The 24,885-nt window shown below is 37.8% G+C and overlaps 3 protein-coding genes across 3 annotated transcripts; 2 read left to right on the top strand and 1 right to left on the bottom strand.

Annotated features, from left to right (window-relative positions):
* Positions 1 to 369: 369 nt before the first annotated feature.
* Positions 370 to 20,471, bottom strand: LOC133531349 (uncharacterized). Its single transcript, XM_061869510.1, has 5 exons — positions 20,320 to 20,471; positions 13,475 to 13,548; positions 6,050 to 6,226; positions 4,804 to 4,918; positions 370 to 3,746 (listed from the first exon to the last, which is right to left on the bottom strand). Exons 2-5 carry the CDS (start codon positions 13,539 to 13,541, stop codon positions 3,623 to 3,625), a joined length of 483 nt encoding a protein of 160 aa, XP_061725494.1. The 5' UTR covers positions 13,542 to 13,548; positions 20,320 to 20,471; the 3' UTR covers positions 370 to 3,622.
* Positions 7,584 to 9,344, top strand: LOC133531345 (uncharacterized). Its single transcript, XM_061869504.1, has 2 exons — positions 7,584 to 7,693; positions 8,383 to 9,344. The coding sequence occupies exons 1-2, from the start codon at positions 7,656 to 7,658 to the stop codon at positions 9,233 to 9,235; spliced, it is 891 nt and encodes a 296-aa protein (XP_061725488.1). The 5' UTR covers positions 7,584 to 7,655; the 3' UTR covers positions 9,236 to 9,344.
* Positions 20,472 to 20,938: 467 nt separating the features above from the next.
* On the top strand, positions 20,939 to 24,824 carry LOC133531351 (zinc finger protein 84-like). The gene is made up of 3 exons (XM_061869512.1): positions 20,939 to 21,028; positions 21,321 to 22,499; positions 24,337 to 24,824. The coding sequence occupies exons 2-3, from the start codon at positions 21,334 to 21,336 to the stop codon at positions 24,503 to 24,505; spliced, it is 1,335 nt and encodes a 444-aa protein (XP_061725496.1). The 5' UTR covers positions 20,939 to 21,028; positions 21,321 to 21,333; the 3' UTR covers positions 24,506 to 24,824.
* Positions 24,825 to 24,885: the final 61 nt, after the last annotated feature.

The following is a 24,885-nucleotide window of genomic DNA, read 5'->3' as shown; positions in this document are numbered from 1 at the left end:
AAATCCCTCGTGTTAAGCGTCTCTTTGTCAGTTTTATCAGTCAAATTCAAGAAAGTTTTTTAATTTGGAAAAAACATAAAAAGGCACTACAGCGCCATCTACCTATTCCAACTGTCAAATTTGGGGGTACGAATTCCGCATTAAGCTCCGCATCGATTTTATGCGGATGCGGATTTTGAAAATAATGTGGAAGTACCGCGGTTGCGGATGCGAAAATATTCGCAGCATCCCTTGATCGTGTGATCGAATCACGTGTTTGTTTAAATTCTGATATATAAGTAGATAAGCAGTTACCTAAACACAGACTATAGGTTAAAATGATAGACTAGGGTTAAATTTATATCGGACCGGTCAAGAAGATAAACACTATTATTTATATCTATTTTATTGCTCGAAATCATGGGCAGTATTGACAATCGGTATAAAACAAATATCCATACATGTCTATAAAAATTCGCAATATTAGGCAAAAGTTGCGTACTCACTTAGTAAAGCTTATTTTACGATCAGTATAACGGTGCAATATATACTACTTAAATTATAATTCTGAGTTTAAATTGGGATTACCTCAACTTAAACCTCAAAGACTTTCCTCAAAGTCAAAGTAACCTCAATTTGTTCTCGAGTGATGTTGATTCGAATTCTGTTGACGTCAAAGATATGTTAACACTTTTATATCTTGTTTTATTGTATGTAGGCACCTACAGTAGCTATCAGACATATAGAAGCGATCAAGCTGTTAGAAAATATCTCAGTATGAACTCTAACACCTTGGCTATAAAGGCGTGTTCAGATATTTGTGAGCACCTAGGCCGCTCATTTATTTCTGACAAACTGTAACAATAGTAAAAATCTTTGAAGTTAACCGTGTTTTTACACAATATATGATTCTAGCTTTTATTATGAAAATGTTTGACATCTCATACCAAAACATACAAAATAACTATTAACTAATTATAATAGCTGATAAATAAATGGTCAATTCCACATTAAAATATGAATCGTATGTCAGAAAAGACTTATTTCGTATAAATTTTTGAATTTCATTTACACTGTCCTAGATTTATTTAGTAATGTATAAAATCTATCTGGAACTCACAATTTTCTACGATATAAATCGTCCAATAACAATGTTGTTCTTTTTAGGAAAAATTCAAATATTTCACTGAAATGTATTCGACAAATTTTTGAATTAAAAAATACTTTTTAATAATATTTTGATGCTCTAAGTTTTCATTTCATGGTTTGATATTACAGTACTATCTATGAACGCAGCCAAGAAGCGTATTGTACATATATGGTAGAAAACTTATCACAGCCAAGGGAAAGAAACTTGAAATAGTAACTCTTTGGTAGGGTCCACGCGCCAAGTCTCCATTTTTAAAAATGGGCATTTTAAAAGTAAAAGTCAATTTTAATTTCAAACTTTTATTAACACATTCACTGTCTGTGCCCCGTATATGGGTCACGACAAGCCTCATAAAGCCGTAAGGTTGACAGTTCAGTTTGGGACAGTGAACGTGTTAACAGACAATAATCATATTTTAGTGTAAAGTGAAGTGATTCAAGTGATATATAGGAAAGTTTTCCACCCGCCACGGGATAGATAACCCGACACGTGGACATACAAGCTTATAGTAATAGTAGGATGTTTGCAACTTAATTCAACATATAAAAACTACGTACGCGAGTGAAGTACATATTAGTGTGGCTTGAAATATTTGTACACATTTGTCATTTATCTAGTCAAGTTTTATAAGAATTATAAGAGAAAAAAATGTGTAGTCTGTATGTATATTGATACAGTAATTATATAATATACCTTGGTAGTTTGTAAAGGTCATGCTTTCATCATTTTCAGTTAACTTTATTACCTCAAAATCAAAGTGACTGATCTAAGATCTTACCTCAAAGTCATTTTTATATACTTACTTACCTAAGTAGTTTTTAAGTCTTGCCCTTAACGTTTTCAGTTAGCCTCGAGATTAACATTATTACCTCAAAGTCAAAGTGACTGATCTTACCTCAAAGTCATTTTTATATACCTAAGTAGTTTTTAAGTAATGCCTTTATCGTTTTCAGTTAACCTTGCGGTTATCTCAAAATCAAAGTGACGTTTATCTTACCTCAAAGTAATTTTGATAACATGAAAATGGAATTTATGTTCAAATTATGAGGGGGCAAGGGTCCCCGAAACAATATAAGATGTTCAAATATTACAAGCCAAGAAATATAGTTTTGTATAGAATATAATGGCGTGATGTACCTTTAGCGTAAAATGCGACTAAACTAACAATATTAATATTAATTTGTTACGTTAATAGATATTTTAATGGACAAATTTCCTGCTGATTGTGCCCTTTGAGAGACTTTGGGTTAAGACGAATGGGGACGGCCGTCTTTCCATACAAACTTAGTCCCCATTTTCCCCTCTATATATTGTCATTATTATTCTTTTTGCATAATTTGATGTGTATTAACCATAGCTAATACCCTTACGTTTGACTTTATTCGATTTTTTGATTATCGTAAATGTAAATGCTTATAACTCTTATAAAATAAAATATTCGAAAACAAATCAACGTAGGAGGATAGCTGTGGTTCATATACAACTATTTGTGTCAAAATATTTTCAATAATGTTAATATATAAAAAGGAAAATGAGGAATACGTTTGTATAAAATGGCGATATCGCACGGGTCCTCTGCCTTCGTCTTAAGCGCTTATCACATCGACACGGTCGCCGGGTATAATTTGTAGGAAAGTCAGTCCTTACAAAAAGTGTCCGACGACCGTGTGGATGTGATAAACGCTTTACGATCAGGATTGTTTCACTATTTTTCTACTTCATAGTTAGTCTCTGTTTCTTTAGGTATATTAATAAAAGTAAACAAACAATTTGTACATTTTCGGGTAGTTATAACATTTATTAGTTAACCAACCAAATACAAAACCGCCTGGATCTGTCGCTGAACGACTTAACTTTAACCTACATTATTTGATCATGTAATGTTTTCATCTACCCTCAAATGGCTTTTTTGAGATTTGAGAGTAGATTTTGTTTACTTTTATTTAAATACCTAAAGAAAGATACAGAGTATAGTTATTAAAATTATAACTGGAGGAAATTTTAGTACCGTTACATAGGCCTTTATATCTTTCCGACCGTTTTCTCTAGTCTCCTACGATCAACTGTGTCGCTTAGTGATAAAGGTCAATTTTGATTAACAAAAAAGTTACAGGAAGATTAAATATCTACTAATCTAGAAGCAATTTCTTATAGCGACAGGAATCATGATGCCTGGATAAGCGTTGCGGAAATAATCGTGTCATTGACGAAGACGCTAGCCTTGACTCGTTTTGTCATGTCATGTTATTAACGTTAGATTTGACAAACCTGCGCGTCGCCGTGACACGAACTAGTACGTAAGTATTGCCGAAATATAAAGTGCTTCTGTTTTAGAAGATATTAGCGATTTTTTAATTTTACCCGCTTTCGAAGTGAATAGCCAAATTCTTTTGGTTCTATATACATATCCCTCCATCAATATCTTATACTTGCAGTAGATACTGGAAACTAAATCGAAAAGAAACAATCCTGCCTGCATTAGCCCGTCCTCTGTTAGCTCTGTATCAAGAGAAAGATGGTGGTGTATATTAGCGGTGCAAGAGCGCCGTGGAGCGTGCGAGGCGCGCCGTTGCATGCGTCCGCGTCGTTGCAGCTCTGCAGGCAGCCGTGCACGTATCTGGAAGATATTGAGTTATTATTATATATCATATAGAGAATCCTTAGAACACCCAGAAGTTTAGGATTAGAGTTACTTCGGGACTTTGCTCCAAGCTCCAACACGCAACACCGAGTACTCTGTGCAACACCAAGTACTCTGTGCAACACCAACACCGCTTCTGTCAACGCCCGGTGAGTAACTGTCGACCCCCACGTTAGGTGTGACGTATGCGCCAGCGATAAGACATAGCAACATTAGCAACAGTACACATACTGTAGGCGAGGAGAGCGGGGCGTAACCGCGACCAAAACCTCATAAGCGCCGTGAAATACATGGCGATTAAGCGTTTAGGTCGCCAGTTCACAAAATACTGGTTCTCTATGCCGGTTCTATACGTAGTAATAATAGTTCAATGCTGGAAGAACATTGTATAGCGCTTAGTACATCTATGCAGTCGCCCGGACAGTTTTCGTAGGAAAGCCGGTCAATCGCCGATACAATATAACTTAATTAGCATCCTAATGCAGTTCCATTTCACATAATATCAGGATACCCTTACCAATAAACTTAAAAATTTAATTTAATTCTATTTCCAAAATTTCCAAAACATTTCTATTTGAGTTTAAGCAATGGTTAAAATATAAAACATATAGGCCCACTTGCACCGTCCCACTAACCCGGGATTAAGCAGTTAAACCATTAACCCAGTGTCAAATTGTATAGGTAACCACGGTAACTCCAGGTTTAACCGGTTAACTCCGGGTTATTGAAATGGTGCAAGTAGCGCTTAAATTTTTGCCAATTAGAGACAAAGTATGTTTTTACATTTCAAGTTGTTCTGATATTTCGTGAAACGAAAAGCTCAGCTTTTCAGAAAATGAATTAATATCTGTGTACGTAACTTATTCTAGTTATTCTACTCGTCGATACCTACTACCGACTATTCGGCGCGGGCGACGGCGGTGGCAGGGGAGGCGAGTTACTGCCCTCATCTTCGGCGTGCTGCTGAAGCTCCTCGTTATGGAGCGATATTTTTATATTTAATATGTCTGTGTCTCGCGGAAGTTTTATATACCTGTCGTTGTAGTAGAACCGGCCGCAGTGCGACATGCGAATGATTTCTGTATCCGTCGTCGCAGTACCAGAGTCCAGTCCGCAGCCCCGCACCGTGATGCTCTCGCCTGTGTCATCTGCAAATATATAAATGATATGCCATCAAATACATAACTTGTAAATAAAACCAAGTCTCGCAACTCAGTTCCTCTACCGTAAAAAGTTGTGAGATCCATATAATACCAAGTCGGTTAATTTCTTCGGTACGTACTTAAGGGACCTTCGGTCTTAAGTTAATACGTAATTAGCTAACCTAACAACATCTTATAATAAATAGATCGACTTTGCAATCGCACTAAACAATCTAATTTAATCTAATATGTATTACTTGTGAGATACATTGTGTTTTCATGCAATAGCCAAGTCATTCTGCTACTGTGGTCAAGTCATTTATATAATGCCTGCTATGTAGTGTTTCAATTTTTATTTAAACCATGCCAAAGCCATGCCAGAAAGCGCTTATTTTTTACATGTTCATGCGACCAGCTGACGTTCTTACCACCGTGATACAACCGGCTGACGATTTTTTTAATTAACAATAGCATCTGAACTATTATCTGACAAAGTATCATACGGGAGGCGATAACTATTTTTTTGTTACGTGTTTCGGTGGCTGCTCAATCCATCAACGGAACGGCAGCTGACGTTCACGAGGGTTCATCATACATAGCTGTTAACCACTATACGAGTTTTTACTTAGTACGTACTTATAGCCGTTATAGGTAAACAAAAGAGCAACTACAAATTAAACACTAATCGACTCCCACTATCATAACAATTTTATAGGAAAAACTTAATAATTACCTACTTACTACTTATCTATGTAGTTAGATGAAGCGAATTTTCTTTTCTTTGACGTCGGAATCGTACATAAGTAAATACTTAAAATTATAAATGTGAAATTAGCAGAGGCGGCGTTAGGCGTGGGGGACGTGGGCCACCGCCTACGGCCTAGCGGTCCGAGGGGCCTCGCGCCTCTAATAAGTATAACTCGAACACAACGTAAAAAATGTTCGTTTCTTGCGGCACAAGAGGGCCTCGCTAAATGTACCTTGCCCACATAAAATTTTGGACTAGCCCGGCCACTGGAAACTAGGGTACTGCTTAGTGAAAACATATTAGCATAGGAAGGAAACTGCTAGATGTCTGTGACTGTATGCGTTGGTGTGAGACAGGCAGAGAGAAGGAGCAAGAAATAGGCAACTCACCAAAAACTCCAGCAATTTTTATACACGAAGTAGCCGGAAATAACCCATCGCGGCCCTTCCGCCCCCCCATACACGGCGCCTCCAACATCTGCAGCGAATGATTGTTGTGGAACGGGTCGTCGCACGCCGCGAATTTTCCATTCATTGAAACGCATTTGAAGCAGTCGATGGCTTGCACTGGAACAACGGAAATAGAGTCAGACCAAGATAAGTTGGCAGCGATTTTGACAGCCCAAATAGTGCAAGTGTTATTTTAAACATCAAACTTCTATGAAATTATGACGCTCACTGAACACTTGCACAGGCTGGGCTATCAAAATCGCTGCCAACATAGCTGGAGAGTATTTTTCCGTTTCGCCAAACATCAGAACATCGTTTACAATATTTTAAATGTAAAAAAAATAGAGATGTGCTGATACTCCGTGAAACGGAAAACGATTATCAGGGGGCCTACCGCGAAAATCGAAGTTCGTCAATTGCGGGCATTTGTCTCTGTCACTCTCATTACGTCTTAGTGGGAGTAAAAGAAAAAGATCCGCGTAATTAGCGAATTTCGATTTTTGCGGTAGGCCCCCAGGCCCGAATCCGAAATCGACACTAATCGATTACAGGCCCGATATCGAGAAGTGAGGATGTAATTGGCACTTTATGTAGTTTTTCCTGCATTCTGTTGATTGCAATCGCATGCGTTCAACGCTGCGTTGATCCCATAAAACAACCGCGCGCTTTAAATTAACAATAATATTTGCGTAGAATGAAACGCTTCATGTGTCTACCGGGCACCGGGTCTCCCGTCTCCCTAGTCACAGGGTTGCCAGGAGTACGACAATTTTTAAGGCAAATATGAAACTTTCACTTTCTTCTTTCAAAAAGTAATAATAGGATACAATTAGCATTATTCGGCTCTTGCAACGGCGTTTCGTGCTATTAAAACAAAAAAAATGCTATTTTGGTGATTTTTTATCACATAAACAGCGATTAGCCTTTTTATCGTAAACAAAATGGCGGAATGCAGTCCTGCATCAAAATTAATAGCATAGGCACGCCAAGCCACTGACAATCCTGCGCGGCGGCCTCCAAGCGGTGGGCGGGGCTTGCAGGCTTTACAGGACCCAAGAGGCATCCTGCTTCGGGGTTGCAGGACGCCCCATGCAATCCGCGACCACATACACAATCCTACAAAATGAGGCAGACTGCAATGTAAGAGTATGAATGTGGGGCGTAACGGGCTCTCAGTTAATGACGGATACGTTAAACGCTATACGGTGCCTATGTGTGAACAAAGCATACAGTTTTGTTGTATCCGTTAAAACGGGTACCGTAAATACGGAGACTCTGTGTGAACGGGCTGTAAGGCTACCTGCTTTTTAGTTAACTTAAGGGTAGTGCCTTTTTTTACAGGTATACGATAGTTTTTTCATCGGTATGATAATTATGACCCTTAAGTATGGTAATATTGGTAATTGACTTGCACTTACCTGGCAACCCTGTATCAATCATCTATCTATGTTCTAAGTTTCAGTAGATATAGATACGATACATACATTTAATACATTTTACAGTTTTTCTTACAAATATTAAAAATATCCAAGTACCAATAATAATTATGCCTCCTACGGCTCCGACTCATATTACGCGGAGGTGGTAAGTACCTAAAGTTGTTATCTATCGATTGAGCCATGCTTTAGCCTTAGCCGTTCGCGCTCACGAATCAAAACCTCGATGAAAAGAACAAAAGATTTATGATTATGATTTGATAAAATAAAGATTCAAAATACAATAAAGAACAACATACTTTAGAAATACAATATAGTTTGTTATTCTTCTCAAGTGTTTTTATTAATTTATGTGTTTTTATCATGTTTTACTTGTTTTTTGTTGTGCCAATAAAAATACATTTCTTCTCAACTGAGAACTCTGAGAAGGCAAGTGGGCCGATATTTTATTTTCAGTCAAGTTTGGATGAAGTATGGAAGTTTAGTAGGTAACTTATCGAAACAAATTGCAATACCTACCTATTGTATACTTACCACAGTCAAAAAGAAAAAAAAAAATACCAGTAACCTTACCACGACTGCCTTAGCAGTGTGAAACTGACATATTTGCTAACGTCTGCGCAACTTTATATATCTCACTCGTGCTCGCATATTTGTAAACCCGTACTGCAAGTTGGCGGCAGTTCCCATACAAGTTGCAGTCAGGTTGCAGCCTGTCTGTACTGACCCTATTATATGAGTTTGAGCGAGATACATAGAAAGGAAGTGTCTGGTGCAGCCGTAAGGTGCCATAAGGTTCTTGAATTATTATCTACTTATATACTATTTTCTTTGCAGCATAGTGGAGACACAACAGCGTGGTGCAATGATGAAGACAGTATTATCAGTTATGAGATTTGAAGATGATGCCGGTGAAATAGTCACCAACAACTTAGATGTAAATGGGATGGTTGTAGTTGTTATAACCATGAAGCCTCTCAAAATACCTGAATTTCATCTTCTAGTCAATATTAAATTGAAGAAGAATTTGAACGCAAAGAACAAAACATTTTCATTAAACATAACCACGGATGGTTTCAACAAGCAAATTCTTCTTTATCAGGATGAATGGCTAGAATTTCAAATACCAACAAAAAGATATGATTGCTTTCTACTCAAGCATAATAACATTTTTTTATATACAATTACAATTAATTTTGTAGTACAGGATGCAACACATGTAGCTGTTTGCAATGGACATTATAAGGAACTTTATGAAGAAACAGAGTTCACAGACTTTAAACTTCAGGCAGAAGATGGTATTGTGTCAGTGCACAAGAGTGTACTATTCGTTCACAGTGAAATGTTCCGAGCTATGCTGAAAGGACAATGGAAAGAGACAGGGCAAGGTAGCATCGACATGGTGGGGGTGACGGTGCAGATCCTTCAGTGCTTAAAGGCATACATGTACTTGGGGACCATTCCATGTGCAGAATCAGAATTAAAACCGCTTTTACTACTGGCTCAACGCTGTTTGATGGATAAGCTAGCAGCTGGCTGCATTGAGAAGCTGATTGCAACCGTCAAACCGGAGACCTTGGATGCACTAGTTGATTTTGCTTTCCAAAACAACATACCTGAATTGATAAAAGGACTAATTTTGAGAACTCCTGATAATGTTCTAAGTAAAATAAGCAAGGTAACACTTTAAATGATGATGGGTAGTGCAGAGTGGCCACTCATTGGTATTTAATTTAAGACAAAACTTTAAGTTTTAAGTATTTTTATATCATTATGATAATAAAAGAATAACATTTTTATATTTTGGTTTAATTTTCTTAATGTGATATGTGAGAAGTTCATAAACAAAGGCCGCCGGTCTGGCCACTCTGGCCTAGTGGGTAGTGACCCTGCCTATGAAGCCGATGGTCCTAGGTTCGAATCCCGGTAAGGGCTTTGTTTGTGTGATGAGCAAAGATACGTGGTCTTGGGTGTTTTCTATGTATTTGTATATTATAAGTAGTTGGGAGTTGCAGGCGTACATAAGCTACGGAGACTGCTTACCATCAGGCCGTATGCTTGTTTACCACCGACATAGTATAAAAATATATATATTTGTGACATGTCTGGAAGAAGATAAGCGATTTTTACGTGTCTTTTTTGGAAAAACACTTCTGAAAAACAGTGCCGGATTAAGATATTTTGATGCCCTAAGCATTTCTAGACCATGGTGCCCCCTCAACAGGATTACATTGAATTTTCTTAGTAAATTGAGTGACGTTTATTGCCGCATTACTGCTGAGAATAGAATTTTCAAACGCAGCAATGTTCCAACAGTAGGTAAGTGCTTTGCATAAGGCCGGAGGCCAAGTCAACTAATATTTGGATATTAGTTGACTTGGCCTCCGGCCTTATGCGAAGCACTTACCTACTTTGTAAGCGAGGACGTAAGACAGGCCGTACTCCGCACAGGGTTTTGCAACCTCTAGAGCTTTCTTGCGAAGCTCATTCGTGTGAGGGCAAAGGCCTTCAGTAGGGGCTTAGCCATTGGCCATTGGTTCTTGTCGTTGACGTTTCAAGGACGTTGTCCCCGTGGTCTCGGAGAAGACGGGATAAAATCGACATCATTATCTTGACGTTAGAGGTAATTTTAGAACTTAATTAAATGCGATTAAGTCCCGTTTTCTTAAATAATAATGTGTCACAATTAGGCCAATAAAATTAGATTTTTTCGAATTTAGTCCTAAAAATGCGTATAATCCGAGTTTGCTCCATTCCAGGAGGTGTGCATAAATGTTTCCTCTTTTTCGGTTTTTTTGCTTGTAAATCGAAAACAGTACGTCCGTTGGAAAAATTGGTTTGAACGAGATCTAGTAAGTAGTTTTTTTTTAATACGTCATAAAAATTAAAAAGAAATTTTTTTTTCATCAAACTCATATGTGTGGGGTATCTATGGATAGGTCTTCAAAAATGATATTTAGGTTTCTAGTATCATTTTTTCCTAAACTGAATAGTTTGCGCGAGAGACACTTCCAAAGTGAAAAAATGTGTGCCCCCCCCCCCCCCCTGTAACTTCTAAAATAACGGAATGAAAAATCTAAAAAATATATATGATATACATTACCATGCAAACTTCCACCGAAAATTGGTTTGAACGAGATCTAGTAAGTAGTTTTTTTTAATGCGTCATAAAATTAAAAAAAAAATATTTTTTTTTCATCAAACCCTAAATCGCGAAAGTATAAAAATCAGTGTTTTTAAAAGCAAAGGCTGAGCTTTCCATAAGGCTGAACGCGCGGAGCGTTCGATCGGCGCTTACGGATAGGCCAAAGGTCGAGCTGGAAGAAAGCCAGCCTTGAATTTGACCAATGGCTAGGTGTGAATGGCTGGACGTCCGGAGCGTCCGATCGCGGCGCGTTATCATACAATACAACCAATGGCGAAGTGTGAGCAAGGCAGAAGGCCCTGCTGCGAGAGAGGACTTGGATTTGGATCCATGGCCAAGTGAAAGTGAGGCAGTTTGCATAAAGTAGAAGGCCTAGCGTCGCATAAGACTTAATGCCGAACTGCAAAAGAGTGGCTTGAAATTGAACCTATGTAATCACGGTTCTCCTACTGCTCGGCCTTTGGCTTTACTCGAAAGCGCAACTTGATAAGATACTTTTGGTTTTCGGCCTTCGCGGGGCCTTTTGTAATACTTTGACAATTAGATCGCAGGATCACGGCTCTGCAGAAACTCGGCCTGGCCGACACATCTGGCGTGCAAGAGAGCAAAATTCGCTACAAAATCGGTAATCTACGTCGAGGAAATCGGTTGGCCACAAGCCCGACGGTAAGATTTTTTGGCCATGAGCTTTGAGGGCCTCCGCGTAAGTTTGGAGATGTGCTTACGTGTTCTCACTCTCTTACGACCCTTCGTTATTAGATGGGTACACACGTATCAAAAAGTTTCGTGTACATAAGTACTACACTACGACTGCAATGCTGATGCAGCCTGTGCGTTTTTTTCCCTACGATTTTGGTGCCCCCCCTAGACGTGGTGCCCTAAGCAAGTGCTTATTTTGCTTAATGGTTAATCCGGCACTGCTGAAAAATAAGTCAGGGCAAGCAAATAGGTAAGAATTATAAATCATATACGATCATTTACATTCTGTTGCTTTCATAAGGAATAGTTACTGATTTTTAAAAAGCGTTTTTCAATAAAAAGATATGTCAAGATTGTTCTTTTTCCTAATGCTAAAATAACGAACTATAGTGGGTAGTGACCCTGCCTATGAAGCTGATGGTCCCAGGTTCAAATCTTGGTAAGGGCATTTATGTGATGAGCATGGATATTTGTTCCTGAGTCACGGATGTTTTCTATGTATTAAGTAAGTATTTATAAATATATTATGTAAATATATCGTTGCCTGAGTGCCCACAACACCAGCCTTCTTGACCTTTCTGTGCAGCAGTGGGACTTAGTCAATCTGTGTGTGTGTGTGTGTGTGTGTGTGTGTGTGTAAAAGTAGCGATAGCTGGCCTCGGGCCAAATAGTTATAGGAATCTTTTCTGTCTAAAGTTCATCAGGATGTGTTGCTCTTGAATCCATTTTCCGTCAATTGCGGGCATTTCCCGACCAGAAATATATGATCATTGTCAAGAGGGCCCTGTTATTCTCATGTATAGGGTGACAGTTCATCAGTTTAGTATGAAAAATTAAATCATATATTAGTGGTCAGGCTTTCTACATCTTAGTGAGAGTAAAAGAGAAAGATCCCGCAATTTGCGAATCAGGGGGTCGACAAACCGCGGCTCGCGAGCCGCATACAGCTCTAAAGGTAGGATTGCGGCTCTTCAATTGATCTAAAGAAATCACGGCTCAATAGTAATCTTGCACCTTTGAATTCCATATTGGCGGCCCGTGGGGTCCCTAAACTAAAATTGATATAATTTCTACCCCGGTTGGTTCTTCTCAAATGTTTTCCGACCCCTGCGATAGAGGGCTGAGTGAAATTTCCGTATCTGTCTCTCTTTATCGCTCTAATATCCAGTGATAGAGAGGCAAATAACGAAATTTCGATTTTCGCGGTAAATCCTATTGCCATGTAAATAAATAAATAAATATTGGGGACAATCTTACACAGATCGACCTATCCCCAAACTGAGCAAAGGGGTCATCCATTAATTACATCACACGTTTAGGGGGAGGGAGGGGTTCAAGAAAATGTGACAAGGGGGAGAGGGGAGTCACAAACTTTGTGACGTCACTTTAACTTCATCAGTGTTTATTTAATTTTTTTTATTCGCTGTACAGTACAGTTAAATAACGAGTTTTTGGAACGATAATCGTTTTATGCGATTAATTTTCTTTCCTAATCGGTTTTGTGTTATAATTACCTACTCATATTTCTTTTGGCAAAAATATTATGATAAAATATCAATAGTACCTAATTCTCTTCGCCGATTTTGTTGAAAAAATTGCCAAAAATGTGACGTCACACCAGGGGGGGAGGGGTTTGCCAAATGTGACCAAGTGTAACAAGGAGGGGGGAGGGGTCAAAAAACCTAGAAATTCGTGTGATGTAATTAATGGATGACCCCAAAGCTTGCACTATGGGTACTAGGCGACAATATACATACTTAAGTATATAGATAAACATTTTTTTTTTATACTACGTCGGTGGCAAACAAGCATACGGCTTGATGGTAAGCAGCCTCCGTAGCCTATGTACGCCTGCAACTCCAGAGCACACAACATATATTTGTTTTTATATACATAGATAACAAATATAAATGACTAGAAATTACTTACGAACAAATATCTGTGTTCACCACATAAATAAATGCCCTTACCGGGATTTAAACCCGGGACCATCGGCTTCACAGGCAGGGTCACTACCTATTAGGTAGGACCGGTCGTCATATTTAGTCCTACAAGTAATTATATTTAGCCAATACGATGACTTACCAATTGATATGTAAGAAAGTAGCGCGACGAGACACACCACGCTTCTGCTAGGTCTCGGAAGTTTCATGTTTCAGCTGTAACAACAAGAACATCTTATCTGGTAAGTGACTCCAATAAGTTTGTTAAGTTATCAGGGCGCTTAGAGCCAGACCAAGATAAGTTGGCAGCAGTTTTGACAGCCCAGACAGTGAAGTGTTATTTTCAATTTTAAATTTCTATGAAATTATGACTTTTACTTAACACTTGCACTCTTTTTAGGGTTCCGTAGTCAACTAGGAACCCTTATAGTTTCGCCATGTCCGTCTGTCTGTCTGTCTGTCTGTCTGTTCGAGGCTTTGCTCCGTGGTCGTTAGTGCTAGAAAGCTGAAATTCGGCATGGATATATAAATCAATAAAGCTGAAAAAGTCGTACAATAAAATCTAAAAATTTAATTTTTTTGAGGGTACCTCCCCTACACGTAAAGTGGGGGTGATTTTTTTTTTTTGCTTCAACCCCACAGTGTGGGGTATCGTTGGAAAGGTCTTTCAAAACTAATAGCGGTATTCTACAAACATTTTTTTGATAAAGTGAATATATTCGGAGATAATCGCTCCGAAAGAAAAAAAAATGTGTCCCCCCCCCCTCTAACTTTTGAACCATAGGTCCAAAAAATATGAAAAAAATCGTGGAAGTAGAGCTTAAGAAAGACATTAAATGAAAACTATAGCGGACATGAGCAGTTTAGCTGTTTTTGAGTAATCGCAAAAAGTTTCCCCTTCATAGTAAAAAGACTTACTTTAATTAGGTATACTGATTATGCAAATTTGCCATTTGTTTAACTCACGTGAAAGGTACCGTTTCATCCCTTGGTTAACAATTTACTATACTTTAAGCTCCTGTTTAGCTTATTGTGACGGAAGAGTAACTACGGAACCCTACACTGAGCGTGGCCCGACATGCTCTTGGCCGGTTTTTTTTTATGATACAGGAGGCAAACGAGCAGACGGATCGCCTGATGGTAAGCGATTACCGTCGCCCATGGACATCTGCAACAGCAGAGGAGTTGTAAGTGCGTTGCCGGCCTTTAAGATGGGAGTACGCTCTTTTCTTGAAGGTTTGAAGGTCGTATCGGTCCGGAAATACCGACCCAATTCCTATTCCGATTCCTAGTGAGTATTGTATTCTTTGATCTTTAACATTTGCCTCAAACCCGGTATGATTAGTTTAACCTTTTGACCGCCAAAGACGTCATATGACGTGCGCGGCTACACCCCAATATCAACCTTCATGCGTACCGACAAGGTTCACGATTACGCGCCGCGTGCGAAAGGCGTGGCGATATTTCTCTATTCAGGCAATAGACCCATTACTATGGAAGGTGGAAGTAAGGAAAGGAATCTCCATATACCAAAAAGTGTCATCAAAAAACCTTAAATAGGTGGCGCTACAATACCTAGAGTACTTGAACAAAAAGATCAAATCATAGACAGCGCACTTCACTCCGTCAATAACGTCAATGTACGTCAGGCTCGAACGGTTATCGTCTCATAGAAACTTAAAATTCGAACACGTCACAACTACATACAACAGTACCCCTCGTGTAAATAAATTCGATTTCGAAACGTGACGTACGCGTTTGCGTTTAGTCTCATTTTGTATGTGATTTAGAAAGAGCGCGCCAAGCGGGACGTTTTGGAAACTCAAAATCCTATACAAAATGACACTTAACGCAGACGCGTTCGTCACGTTATGATGTCGATTAAATTTACACTAGGGGTACTGGTGACTTACTTAAGTTTTTTACCTATAATTCCTAGTATTATTTTAGTGCTCGCTATTTAAAGGCGAAGAGCTAAATAACTTCATAACAGTTTATGAGCACTCGAAGTGAAGTCATCCGTCAATCATATTCGTTTAAACCCATCGTGTTTATTACTGACGCGATGTAAAGTACTACTGGGTGCGTATTTTGAGCCCCGGGCAAGCAAAAATTCCATAAAAGAATCTTTAGCGGGACTCAATCTCTCCCGGGACCAGTCTGAAAATCAGCGCAGAGCCCTCTGGCACTGCACATGCTGAGATTGGGACCCTTTGCCACATTTTAGATCTAAGTTATAATTATTGTGTTAATTTAAGTTAATTAGTTTAAGTTATTTTGTATTTATTCAGCTATTTTCACACAAATTGTAAATTTTGTTGTGTGGCAATAAAGTTTTTTTTTTTAATGTTGTGATTTACTCGGTAGTGTCAGAAACGATTTTGATAGCATAGCCCGTGCAAGTTTTAAGAGGAAAGAGGACGGCCGATTCTCCATACAAACGTAGTCCCCATTTTCCTCTCCGATATTGACATTATGGAAAATATTTTCACTTAGGTACCTACTTTTGACTTTTTTTTATTTATTTATTTTTTTTTAAAATTTTTTTAAAATTAGGAGCGAAAAACTGATTTCATACAAAAAGTCAAGTACTTGTAACTCCGTAATAATTAAAAACTCGAAAAAAATCACACGTCCGCTACGTACATAGCTGTGGTTGATATGCAACAAATTGTGTCAAAATATTTTCAATAATGTTAATACCCAGAGAGGAAAATGAGGTCTACGTTTGTATGAAAAGGCTATTTGGCGCGGGTCCTCCACTTTCGTCTTAAGTAAACGTCATAATTTTTTGTTTGACGTTAAAAATAACACTTGCACTGTGCGGGCTATCAAAACCACTGCCAAATTAGCTAGCTAAGTTTTCCTGCCTTGAAACCTCGCAACGCTCAAGATGACTAATTTTAGAATCTTTCGCTTGCTCGGGTATTAATATTAGCACGGAAAACAACAAGTTTGCCCTCTTGCAAAACAACTATTCACCTCTTCTCTGTGTTATCTGTGTATGATAAGATTGATAAGAATCGTCAACGAATTTTTTGTATTTTTTTTTTTTGCGTTTTTAAGAGAATGATTTTTTTCTGCTTTACATATAGGTACAGCCCGTGTTGCCGAACTTTAATTAGAATTGAAAAATATTAAAAAATTAACCATTACAAATTGAACCGTAAACCGTAATTAATATTCGGCCAACACTGGGTATAGCACAACCAAGGAGGTATTCATCGAAAATGCGGCAAATTCTTTTTTTTTTATATACTACGTCGGTGGCAAACAAGCATACGGCCCGCCTGATGGTAAGCAGTTTCCGTAGCCTATGTACGCCTGCAAATCTAGAGGAGTTACATGCGCGTTGCCGACCCTAAACCCCCCTCCCCCTCGTTGAGCTCTAGCAACCTTAATCACCGGCAGGAAACAACACTATGAGTAGGGTCTAGTGTTATTTGGCTGCGGTTTTCTGTAAGGTGGAGGTACTTCCCCAGTTGTGCTCTGCTCTAGATCTGGAATAACATCCGCTGTGCTGTGCCCGACTACTACACAAAGCGAGATGATATTAACAATGCCCATACCTCTCTTTTGGACGTAGTTTAAGTTTAAGTTGTTAACCCGAGTCCATGGGCCATGAAATACTAGCTCGCAACTGTTTACTATTTCTAATTCTGGATGCGAATTACGAGATAAGTCAATGTTTACTTTATACATCGGGTAACAAACAGCGATTCGTGTCAAAAATAGCGACGTCGCTACTTTTAGGCCTCTACAGACCATGCAACAAATCGCATACGACCTTGGATACATTGCCGGCTAAGTAATTGTATGTAAAAAGCTGCAGTGTAACAAAATTGCATGCTATATTTGTTAAAAGGTGACTAGGTAGAGGCCTTTCATTTTATACCTGCTAAGTAGGTTTAATGTTCTCTTTTTCCAAAATAAAAACCTTAAAACGCAAAATCTCGCAAAATAATAAAAGGTTCAGTTTCAAAAGACCAATAAAAAAGTACAATAAAATGTTACTCGATTCAAATAACCCATCTAAAATGCCTATTACATCCACACTTTATCAAGCCTGATATCAGACCCGATTTCGGGCCCGAGAATTTTTTTTTCTGTTTCACCAAATATCAGCACATCGTTTACAATATTTGAAATGTAAAAAAATGGTTCATATGCGAAAATATCATACATTGTACATTTTTGGCAATTGGAGATAAAGTATTTTCTACGATTCAAATATTGTTCACGATGTGCTGATATTCCGTGAAACGGAAAACGATTATTAGGCCCGAAATCGGGACTGATTTCAGACCCAAAATCGGAAAGGGTGGATGTAATTGGCGCTTAAGGCGTAAAGGAGCGACGTGCGAAGCGCATCCAGTGTGGTAACCGCCAAAATATTAACCAAATAATTATAACTATCGATAAAAGGTCACGGTCAAGGTACAATACAATCTACAAAATAAGTAAATAATTTCGTGCCGATAGCAAGTTAAACTGCAAACTGCAACAGGGAACAAAAAGATTCTATAAGGTTTTTATTTATTGATTTTCTTAGCTTAAGTCACATTCATTCATGACGACCGGTCTGGCCTAGTGGGTAGTGACCCTGCCTATGAAGCTGATGGTCCCGGGTTCAAATCCTGGTAAGAGCTTATATTTGTGTGATGAACACTATAAATATAAATGTACCTACAACACAAGCCTTATTGCGCTTACTGTGGGACTTAGTCAATTTGTGTAATAATGTACTATAATATTTATTTATTTATTCACTAAATACTGTTTTTGCGATTAGTACTCTGAATTCTTATAAACTCTTCTGCTGACATCTACTTATATATGCGCGTACTTTTAAAAGTTTAAACCCTTTTCCAGACAAAGTACGATTTATCGACCACATTCGCGCCAATAGAATTTCAACAGCAGCATTCTGATTTAAGGTTCAAATTAGATTGCACTTTCGAGAAATGTGACTTGTCAAATGAATTATCAGAGCTGAATTAATTGGAATATGTTTGGATTTTTTTTGGGAAAACCTTGTAGATCGGTGCAGCCTCGAAAAGGATAAGGGCTTGCAATATCGGACGGTTTCCAATTCCGGAACTGATTTTCGATATTGGGTCCCAATTCCGGAATTCCGGAACTGGTTCCGGAATTGGGGTTCACCATATTTTTGTTAATTTTTTTAGTGAAAATACATTCTGATACTTTGTTTATCAAAAAAAGTATTATTAATCGAGAAATATCAATAAATTGAGTAGTGCCGTCTTCGTATCTCTTATTTTAGCACCTTATTACTATGGTCACTTTTATTCACTTCAATGATACGGCGTATTTATTTGGGGAATCTACGGATGCTAGCAAACCATTTGATGCCAATCTTATATAATGTCTGAATATAACGGCTGCGTAGCCTTGTAGGTAGTGGCTCTGTTTACGAAGATGAAGGTTCTGGGCTTCCGATCTCGGTAATGCCATTTATTGCCTTTATAATTGATTATTTGTTCCCGAGTCAAGGTTGTGTTCTGCGTAAGTATTCAGCGATACCTATTACCTTTGTGCATTGCCGACTAATTCCCAAAACTCAAGCCTTGTTAAGATTAAACCAAACTTTCTAAATTATTAGTATTATTTTATTAGCGCTTCATTACAGCCGGATTAGCCTTTTTATGAAGTGTAAAATAATAACTGTAATGGCTCATAATGCAAAACATAGGTACTTTAACGTTACGCTTTTCAAGTTTGGTTTTTTCCTTACTAGTTCCTAATTCAGAATTTAATATGTGCTGATACAACATCCGAAATCTTTCATTAAGGAAACTTCTTTCTGAATTGTGAATAAAATATCAAAATATTTATAAATTTTAATTCAAAAGTGTTAGTTAAGCGTAGGTAGGTTTCTGGAAAAGTATAGATGTATGGTTTTGCTTTATACTTCGTTTTTAGCATTAGAAAAAAGGTAAACAATCAAATCTTGACGTGTCTTTTTATTGAAAAACGCTTTTTAGAAATAAGTAACTTTTACTTATGAAAGCAAAGTAATGTAAATGAACGTATATATATGATTTATTTTTCAAACGCGTTATTCAATAAAAAGACTTATCAAATATTGCTCACATTCTTTCTAATGCTAAAAACACGAAGTATAGCAAGTAGGTGTCAAAAGTAAAAAAAACGATGGGCAAAGCTGCTAGACTTGAGACTTTTGTCAGTGACAGCTAATAACACCAGCATAGTGCAAAGTGTACTTAGTTTTTTAACGATTATCAGTAGTAAACGTAATAAAAACTAATTAAAGTGCATAAATCCAATTCCGGAACTTTCGATATTCAGTGGTCGTAATTCCGGAATTATAATATCGGAAATTTAGAAATTCCGGAATCTCGGATTGCAAGCCCTAAAAAGGATTAAGCACAAATATGCTTAATTTTAAACCATTTACACTGGGATCTCTTTTCTCCCGTAAAATTTATCAAATATTACTTAGTTCTACGATCATTACAAAAATATCTGCCTAATTTATATAAAAAAAAACTGAATTATACCGTTGGTCCTTCGAACCGGATCGAATATGGCCAACGTGGGAATTGTGTTAATGTACGTACTTTTCAGTCATTTCAAAATCCAGACATAAAACAACAATTAGCATTAGGTATTTTTTTATATAGATGACCCCTGGAATATAATATTATCTATTGTATAAGCTATAATAGATGTTGCAATGTTTTTATAAATTTTCAGCATCTTAATAAAGTAAAGCAAATACGTCTGGATATTTAAAAAAAATCCTAAAACGGCGCATTTACGTAGTTTTTAACACACGCATATCGAATATAACAGAAATCGTACTGAAAAAACAGGCTAAAAAGAACACAAGTAAATATAATTACGCACACGGAATTAGTGTAATAAAATATTCCGAAGATTATAGTCGGGTTATTTATAGGCCAATCAAAAAGCACGTTCAATGTGTGGCCTCGTTTTACTCACCTGAGCTTTAGATTTGTATCACAAAATATCAATCAATAACATTTCTCGTTCACTAAAATGTACGCGATTATAACTTATCAATGTAAAACTTTGCACAACTTAGCACTAAATAATAAATTTACCAATATTAGTTAGTATGTAATTAAAAACACTAAAAGAAAGCTATGCAGTGGAAAGTAGTATGAGAGTCTTGCATTCACGACTGCTGAAAATATCGACTGAACTGAAATTCAACGGTGTTGCTAGCAGGGAAAGCTTTCGATGTACCCTAATAGTGGGGAAAACTAAAGCTTTTACCACGTATTTAATTTCATAAAATAATACATATAAAATATAAATCCTTTGGGGTGTAAAAATCCAATTTGATAATAATGTACATTTTAAAAGTTTTAATTGTTTGTATTTTTACATTTAATCAGAATCAGTGTACTCGAACGTCAGATGAAACGTCATTTGCGTTTTATTTATCGTAATGTTTCAATTGTCTTCTTTTGATACATTTTTAAGTAGAAAAGCAAGCTAAATTATACTGTAAAACTATTCAGTACAGTTCAATTTTGTGTAAAAGAATTATAACTCTCAATAAGGAAAGTGAATAAACTAGCATTTAAATTTTAGAACGTTGTTTTGGTATTTTTTTGTGTCGTATTCGTATTCAGATTTTATAAGTATTTCTGACTGTAGTGTGTATTATGTGCAGCAATTAAAGGTAATTTAGAAACGAGGATTTGCTTTGCTATACATGTAATATGTTATCATTACTGTTTAGTGTAAGTATGTATAATAAAGTGCAAAGTTTCATACTTCGGTGCACAAGAGATTTTAACTTAATATAAGCTAAACTAGAAGCAAAAACGGTCTGGCATTTTTAAACTCAAATTAATAAACCTAATAACAACATTCATTTCAACATGGTTACTGTGGATCTTTTGATTGAAATACCTATTTAATGCAATGTCGTATATCACTTAAATCACCTTGTTGCAAATTATTTATTCCAGAATAATCACAAATATGGAGAAAACACTAATCTCTTTGAGCAAAGAAGATATATATTTTTCATACAAACATAAATGCCTCGTTTGCAGCAAAGAATTTTCTCAAAAAAGCAGCTTAATATCACATTTCAAGCTACATACAAAATCTGATATGTATCAATGTGATTACTGCCTTACATCCTACACGAGAAAGTCTACTTTAGAACAACATATAAGGAAACATACTAAATTAAAGATCTTCCAATGTGAATTATGTGATAAATATTATACAATTGAAGCAAAACTACGGAATCATGTTAGAAGTCATGAGAATGTAAAAGCGTTTGCTTGCCATATATGTAATAAAAGTTATACACATAAACATACTCTGGCATCTCATTTACTTTCACATAAAGGCCTAATACACACTTGTGAATACTGTGGCAAAGTGTACAAGAATAAAGCAAATGTAAAAAGACATTTGTTGACGCATGAAGGTTCAAAATCATTTGAATGCAATGTTTGTTTAAAAAAATTCTCTCAAAAGATACATTTATTGAAGCATTTAGTTGTCCATAGTGGGGAGAAGATATTCCTATGCCCTGTTTGTGGTAAAAGTTTTAGCAGGAAGGACAGTTTGATGAAACATGGTAAAATGCATACTATACAACATAAGGACAATAATATAGAAATGCTAGATGCTGATAGAGATAATATACAAAGGATTTACAAACATTATAATAAGAAAAATGACAATATAACAGTAGATAATTATGAAATTGATGACAATCAAGATTGTGGATTTCAAAATAGCATAGTAAGTAATATCATAGATGATAAAGATTTTAAAAATACAAGTTTCACTTCCACTTATGCTGACAGCACAAATGACATTCTAAACATGAATTCAAAATTAGAAGACACAAAACACAAATGCCGAATATGTAATAAGAGTTACAAGCACAAGAAATCACTGAAACTACATACTAAATTGCACACATTAGATGCAATAGTATGTGAGGTATGTTCAAAAGTTTTCGCTGTGTTTAGCAAGTATGAAGCGCACAAGCTGTCTCATATGGGCGTGAAGCTGTTTGGATGTGAGTTGTGTGAGAGGAGGTTCACAGCGAGGCACTCGTTGGAGGCGCACTACAGGGCTCATAATGGCGACAAGCCGGTGCAGTGTGCGGAATGTGGGATGAGGTAGCTATAACTAAGAAACAAATATAATAAGGACCGACCACACCGTCCTTTACATCTCTCAGGATAATTAAATGATTGTTTTATTCATTGTTGGCCGAATGTTAATTGCAATTGACCATTAATAAAATAAAAAAGCCGTTTATTTCTGGTAAACTACTTATCTCTACATGCTTTTTTTTAAAGTTTCTTAGACCTAGGTTACACCAGAACCCTCCTTGGAGGTGTAGGCCTCTTCCAGCTGTCTCCATTTGATGCGGTCTTGGGCCACCCATATCCAGTTGGCCCCCGCTACTTTTACCAAGTCGTCTTTCCATCATACTAAAGGCCGGCTCCTTTTTCTCTTCCCATCTGGACCTCTCCAGGCTGTTGATCGCATGGTCCATCTATCATCCTGGGGCCTAGCCACATGGCCAGCTCACCTCCATATCTGTTTCTGGGCTTGGCTTCGTGCGTCTATGATCATAGCATAGTAAGCAGTTTTTCCTCAGATTATTGGATGTCTGATCTTGTCTATTTTTCGTATCTTTAGCAGATTCCTCTCCATTCCCCTTTGGCATGAGAACCTTAACGGACGGTTACAGTTTACGGTTCAATTTGTAATGGTTAATGGTGATTTGCGTTTACGTTTTGGCCAACACTAGTTTTTTTTATTTTACATATATATATATATATATATATCTCGGACACTTGGTAACTTTTACTTCTCTACAGAAATGTAGTATTTGTCTGTTGTTATTTTTTGATCATAGTTTTTTTTTTGGAATTCAACATTTAGAGACTGTATACATCTCTAATAAAGTATCTAATATTTCATTGATTCCATATTTGTAATTTTTTATTTATTGTTTGTAAGAATTTGACATGTTAAAGTACCCCTGTGGCCTATTTGCTGAATAAATGTTTGAGTTTGACAGCTTTGACTGCTTGTGCAGTGGTGTGGTCGTGGCACCCCGAATGCAATGGACGCTCTGAAGGTGTACACCGAACACCGAAGTTCGCAAGTTGCGGGAATCTTCTCTTTTACTTAAGACGTAATTAAAGTGACAGAGAAAGAAGCCCGCAATTTGCGAACTTCGGTGTTCGCGGTAGGCCGTTAGTGTAGGTTTTTTTTGATGCCACGTCGGTGGCAAACAAGAATACGGCGCGCCGTTGCCGACCCTTTAAAAACCTTGGACCCGGGTATACTACGTCCAAAAGAGAGGTATGGGCATTGTGAATGTCATCTCGCTTTGTGTGGTAGGGCACAGCACAGCGGATGTTATTCCAGATCTAGAGCAGAACCCAACTGGGGAAGTACCTCCACCTTACAGAAAACCGCAGCCAAATAACACTAGACCCTACGCATAGTGTTGTGTTCCTGCCGGTGAGTAAGGTTGCCAGAGCTCAACGGGGGGTGGGGGGGGATGTTAGGGTCGGCAACGCGCGTGTAACTCCTCTGGAGTTGCAGGCGTACATAGGCTACGGAGACTGCTTACCATCAGGCGGGAGGTATGCTTGTTTGCCACCGACGTAGTATTAAAACAACGTTCGACGTGTTGTGTCCCTGTCACACTAATGTACAAATGTACGTGGTTTGCGGTAGGCCCTCTGGGCTATAACCGCGAAAATCAAAGTTCGCAAATTGCGGACATCTTTCTCTGTCACTCTAATTACGCCTTCATTGGAGTAAAAGAGAATTCGCGAATTTCCGTTTTCGCGGTAGGCCCTCTGAGGACGTGTTGCCTCTCTGTCGCACTAGTGAATTTCGTACGTAAGTGTGACAGGGAGGCAACACGTCAAACGTGGTTCGCGGTATGCCCCGTGTATGTTACTTACAACGAATTCCCTTTTCTCACAGGTTCACAAAGCAAAGCTCCCTATCTCGGCATTCGCGTACACACCGACCGCACAGGCCGACGCGCGCACACCGACCACCCCGCGAGCGCGAGCTGCTGTGCGCCGCGTGCGGCCGCCGGTTCCGTAGAAAGGACGTGCTCGGTGTTCATATGAGGACTTGTTTTAAGTGAGATTGTTTGTGTACTACCTAGTATGAAATTGAAATAAAGAGAATGAAAGAGGAAAGTCTTGATTTTTATTTACATCATGAATGCAGCAAATAATATAGTTACAAGTGGGAAGTTTTTCTAGTCATTTGTTGCCATGCTCACGTGATCACCGCCATACTGAAATACTGAGCACATTTGCTGCACATTTGAGGAATGTGTTTGTTAGAAACCAATATAATCACTACACGCTGAGCGACAGAGGAAAAGAAATGAAGTGGTTTTATTAGTTCTTAGGCGCAGGAGGCCTACCGCGGAAACCGAAATTCGCAAATTGCGGGGATCTTTCTCTTTTACTCTCACTAAGACGTAGAGTGACAGAGAAAAATGCCTGCAATTGACGA

The sequence above is a fragment of the Cydia pomonella genome, chromosome 25, assembly GCF_033807575.1.
Source record: "Cydia pomonella isolate Wapato2018A chromosome 25, ilCydPomo1, whole genome shotgun sequence".
NCBI lineage: Eukaryota > Metazoa > Arthropoda > Insecta > Lepidoptera > Tortricidae > Cydia > Cydia pomonella.
The sequence above is the reverse complement of the archived record's forward strand: the minus strand, read 5'-3'. Positions and strand labels throughout refer to the sequence as shown.

What these genes read in the sequence shown, in the direction of transcription:
- LOC133531345 (XM_061869504.1), top strand. Translation starts at nt 7,656, where the DNA reads ATGCCTCCTACGGCTCCGACTCATATTACGCGGAGGTG. An exon ending in ACTCATATTACGCGGAGGTG is followed by an intron (nt 7,694 to 8,382) that starts GTAAGTACCTAA and finishes TTTTCTTTGCAG; the next exon opens with CATAGTGGAGACACAACAGC.
- LOC133531349 (XM_061869510.1), bottom strand. Translation starts at nt 13,541, where the DNA reads ATGAAACTTCCGAGACCTAGCAGAAGCGTGGTGTGTCTCGTCGCGCTA. An exon ending in ACTTTCTTACATATCAATTG is followed by an intron (nt 6,227 to 13,474) that starts GTAAGTCATCGT and finishes CCGTTGTTCCAG; the next exon opens with TGCAAGCCATCGACTGCTTC. An exon ending in CGGTTCTACTACAACGACAG is followed by an intron (nt 3,747 to 4,803) that starts GTATATAAAACT and finishes AATATCTTCCAG; the next exon opens with ATACGTGCACGGCTGCCTGC.
- LOC133531351 (XM_061869512.1), top strand. Translation starts at nt 21,334, where the DNA reads ATGGAGAAAACACTAATCTCTTTGAGCAAAGAAGATATATATTTTTCA. An exon ending in TGTGCGGAATGTGGGATGAG is followed by an intron (nt 22,500 to 24,336) that starts GTAGCTATAACT and finishes CTTTTCTCACAG; the next exon opens with GTTCACAAAGCAAAGCTCCC.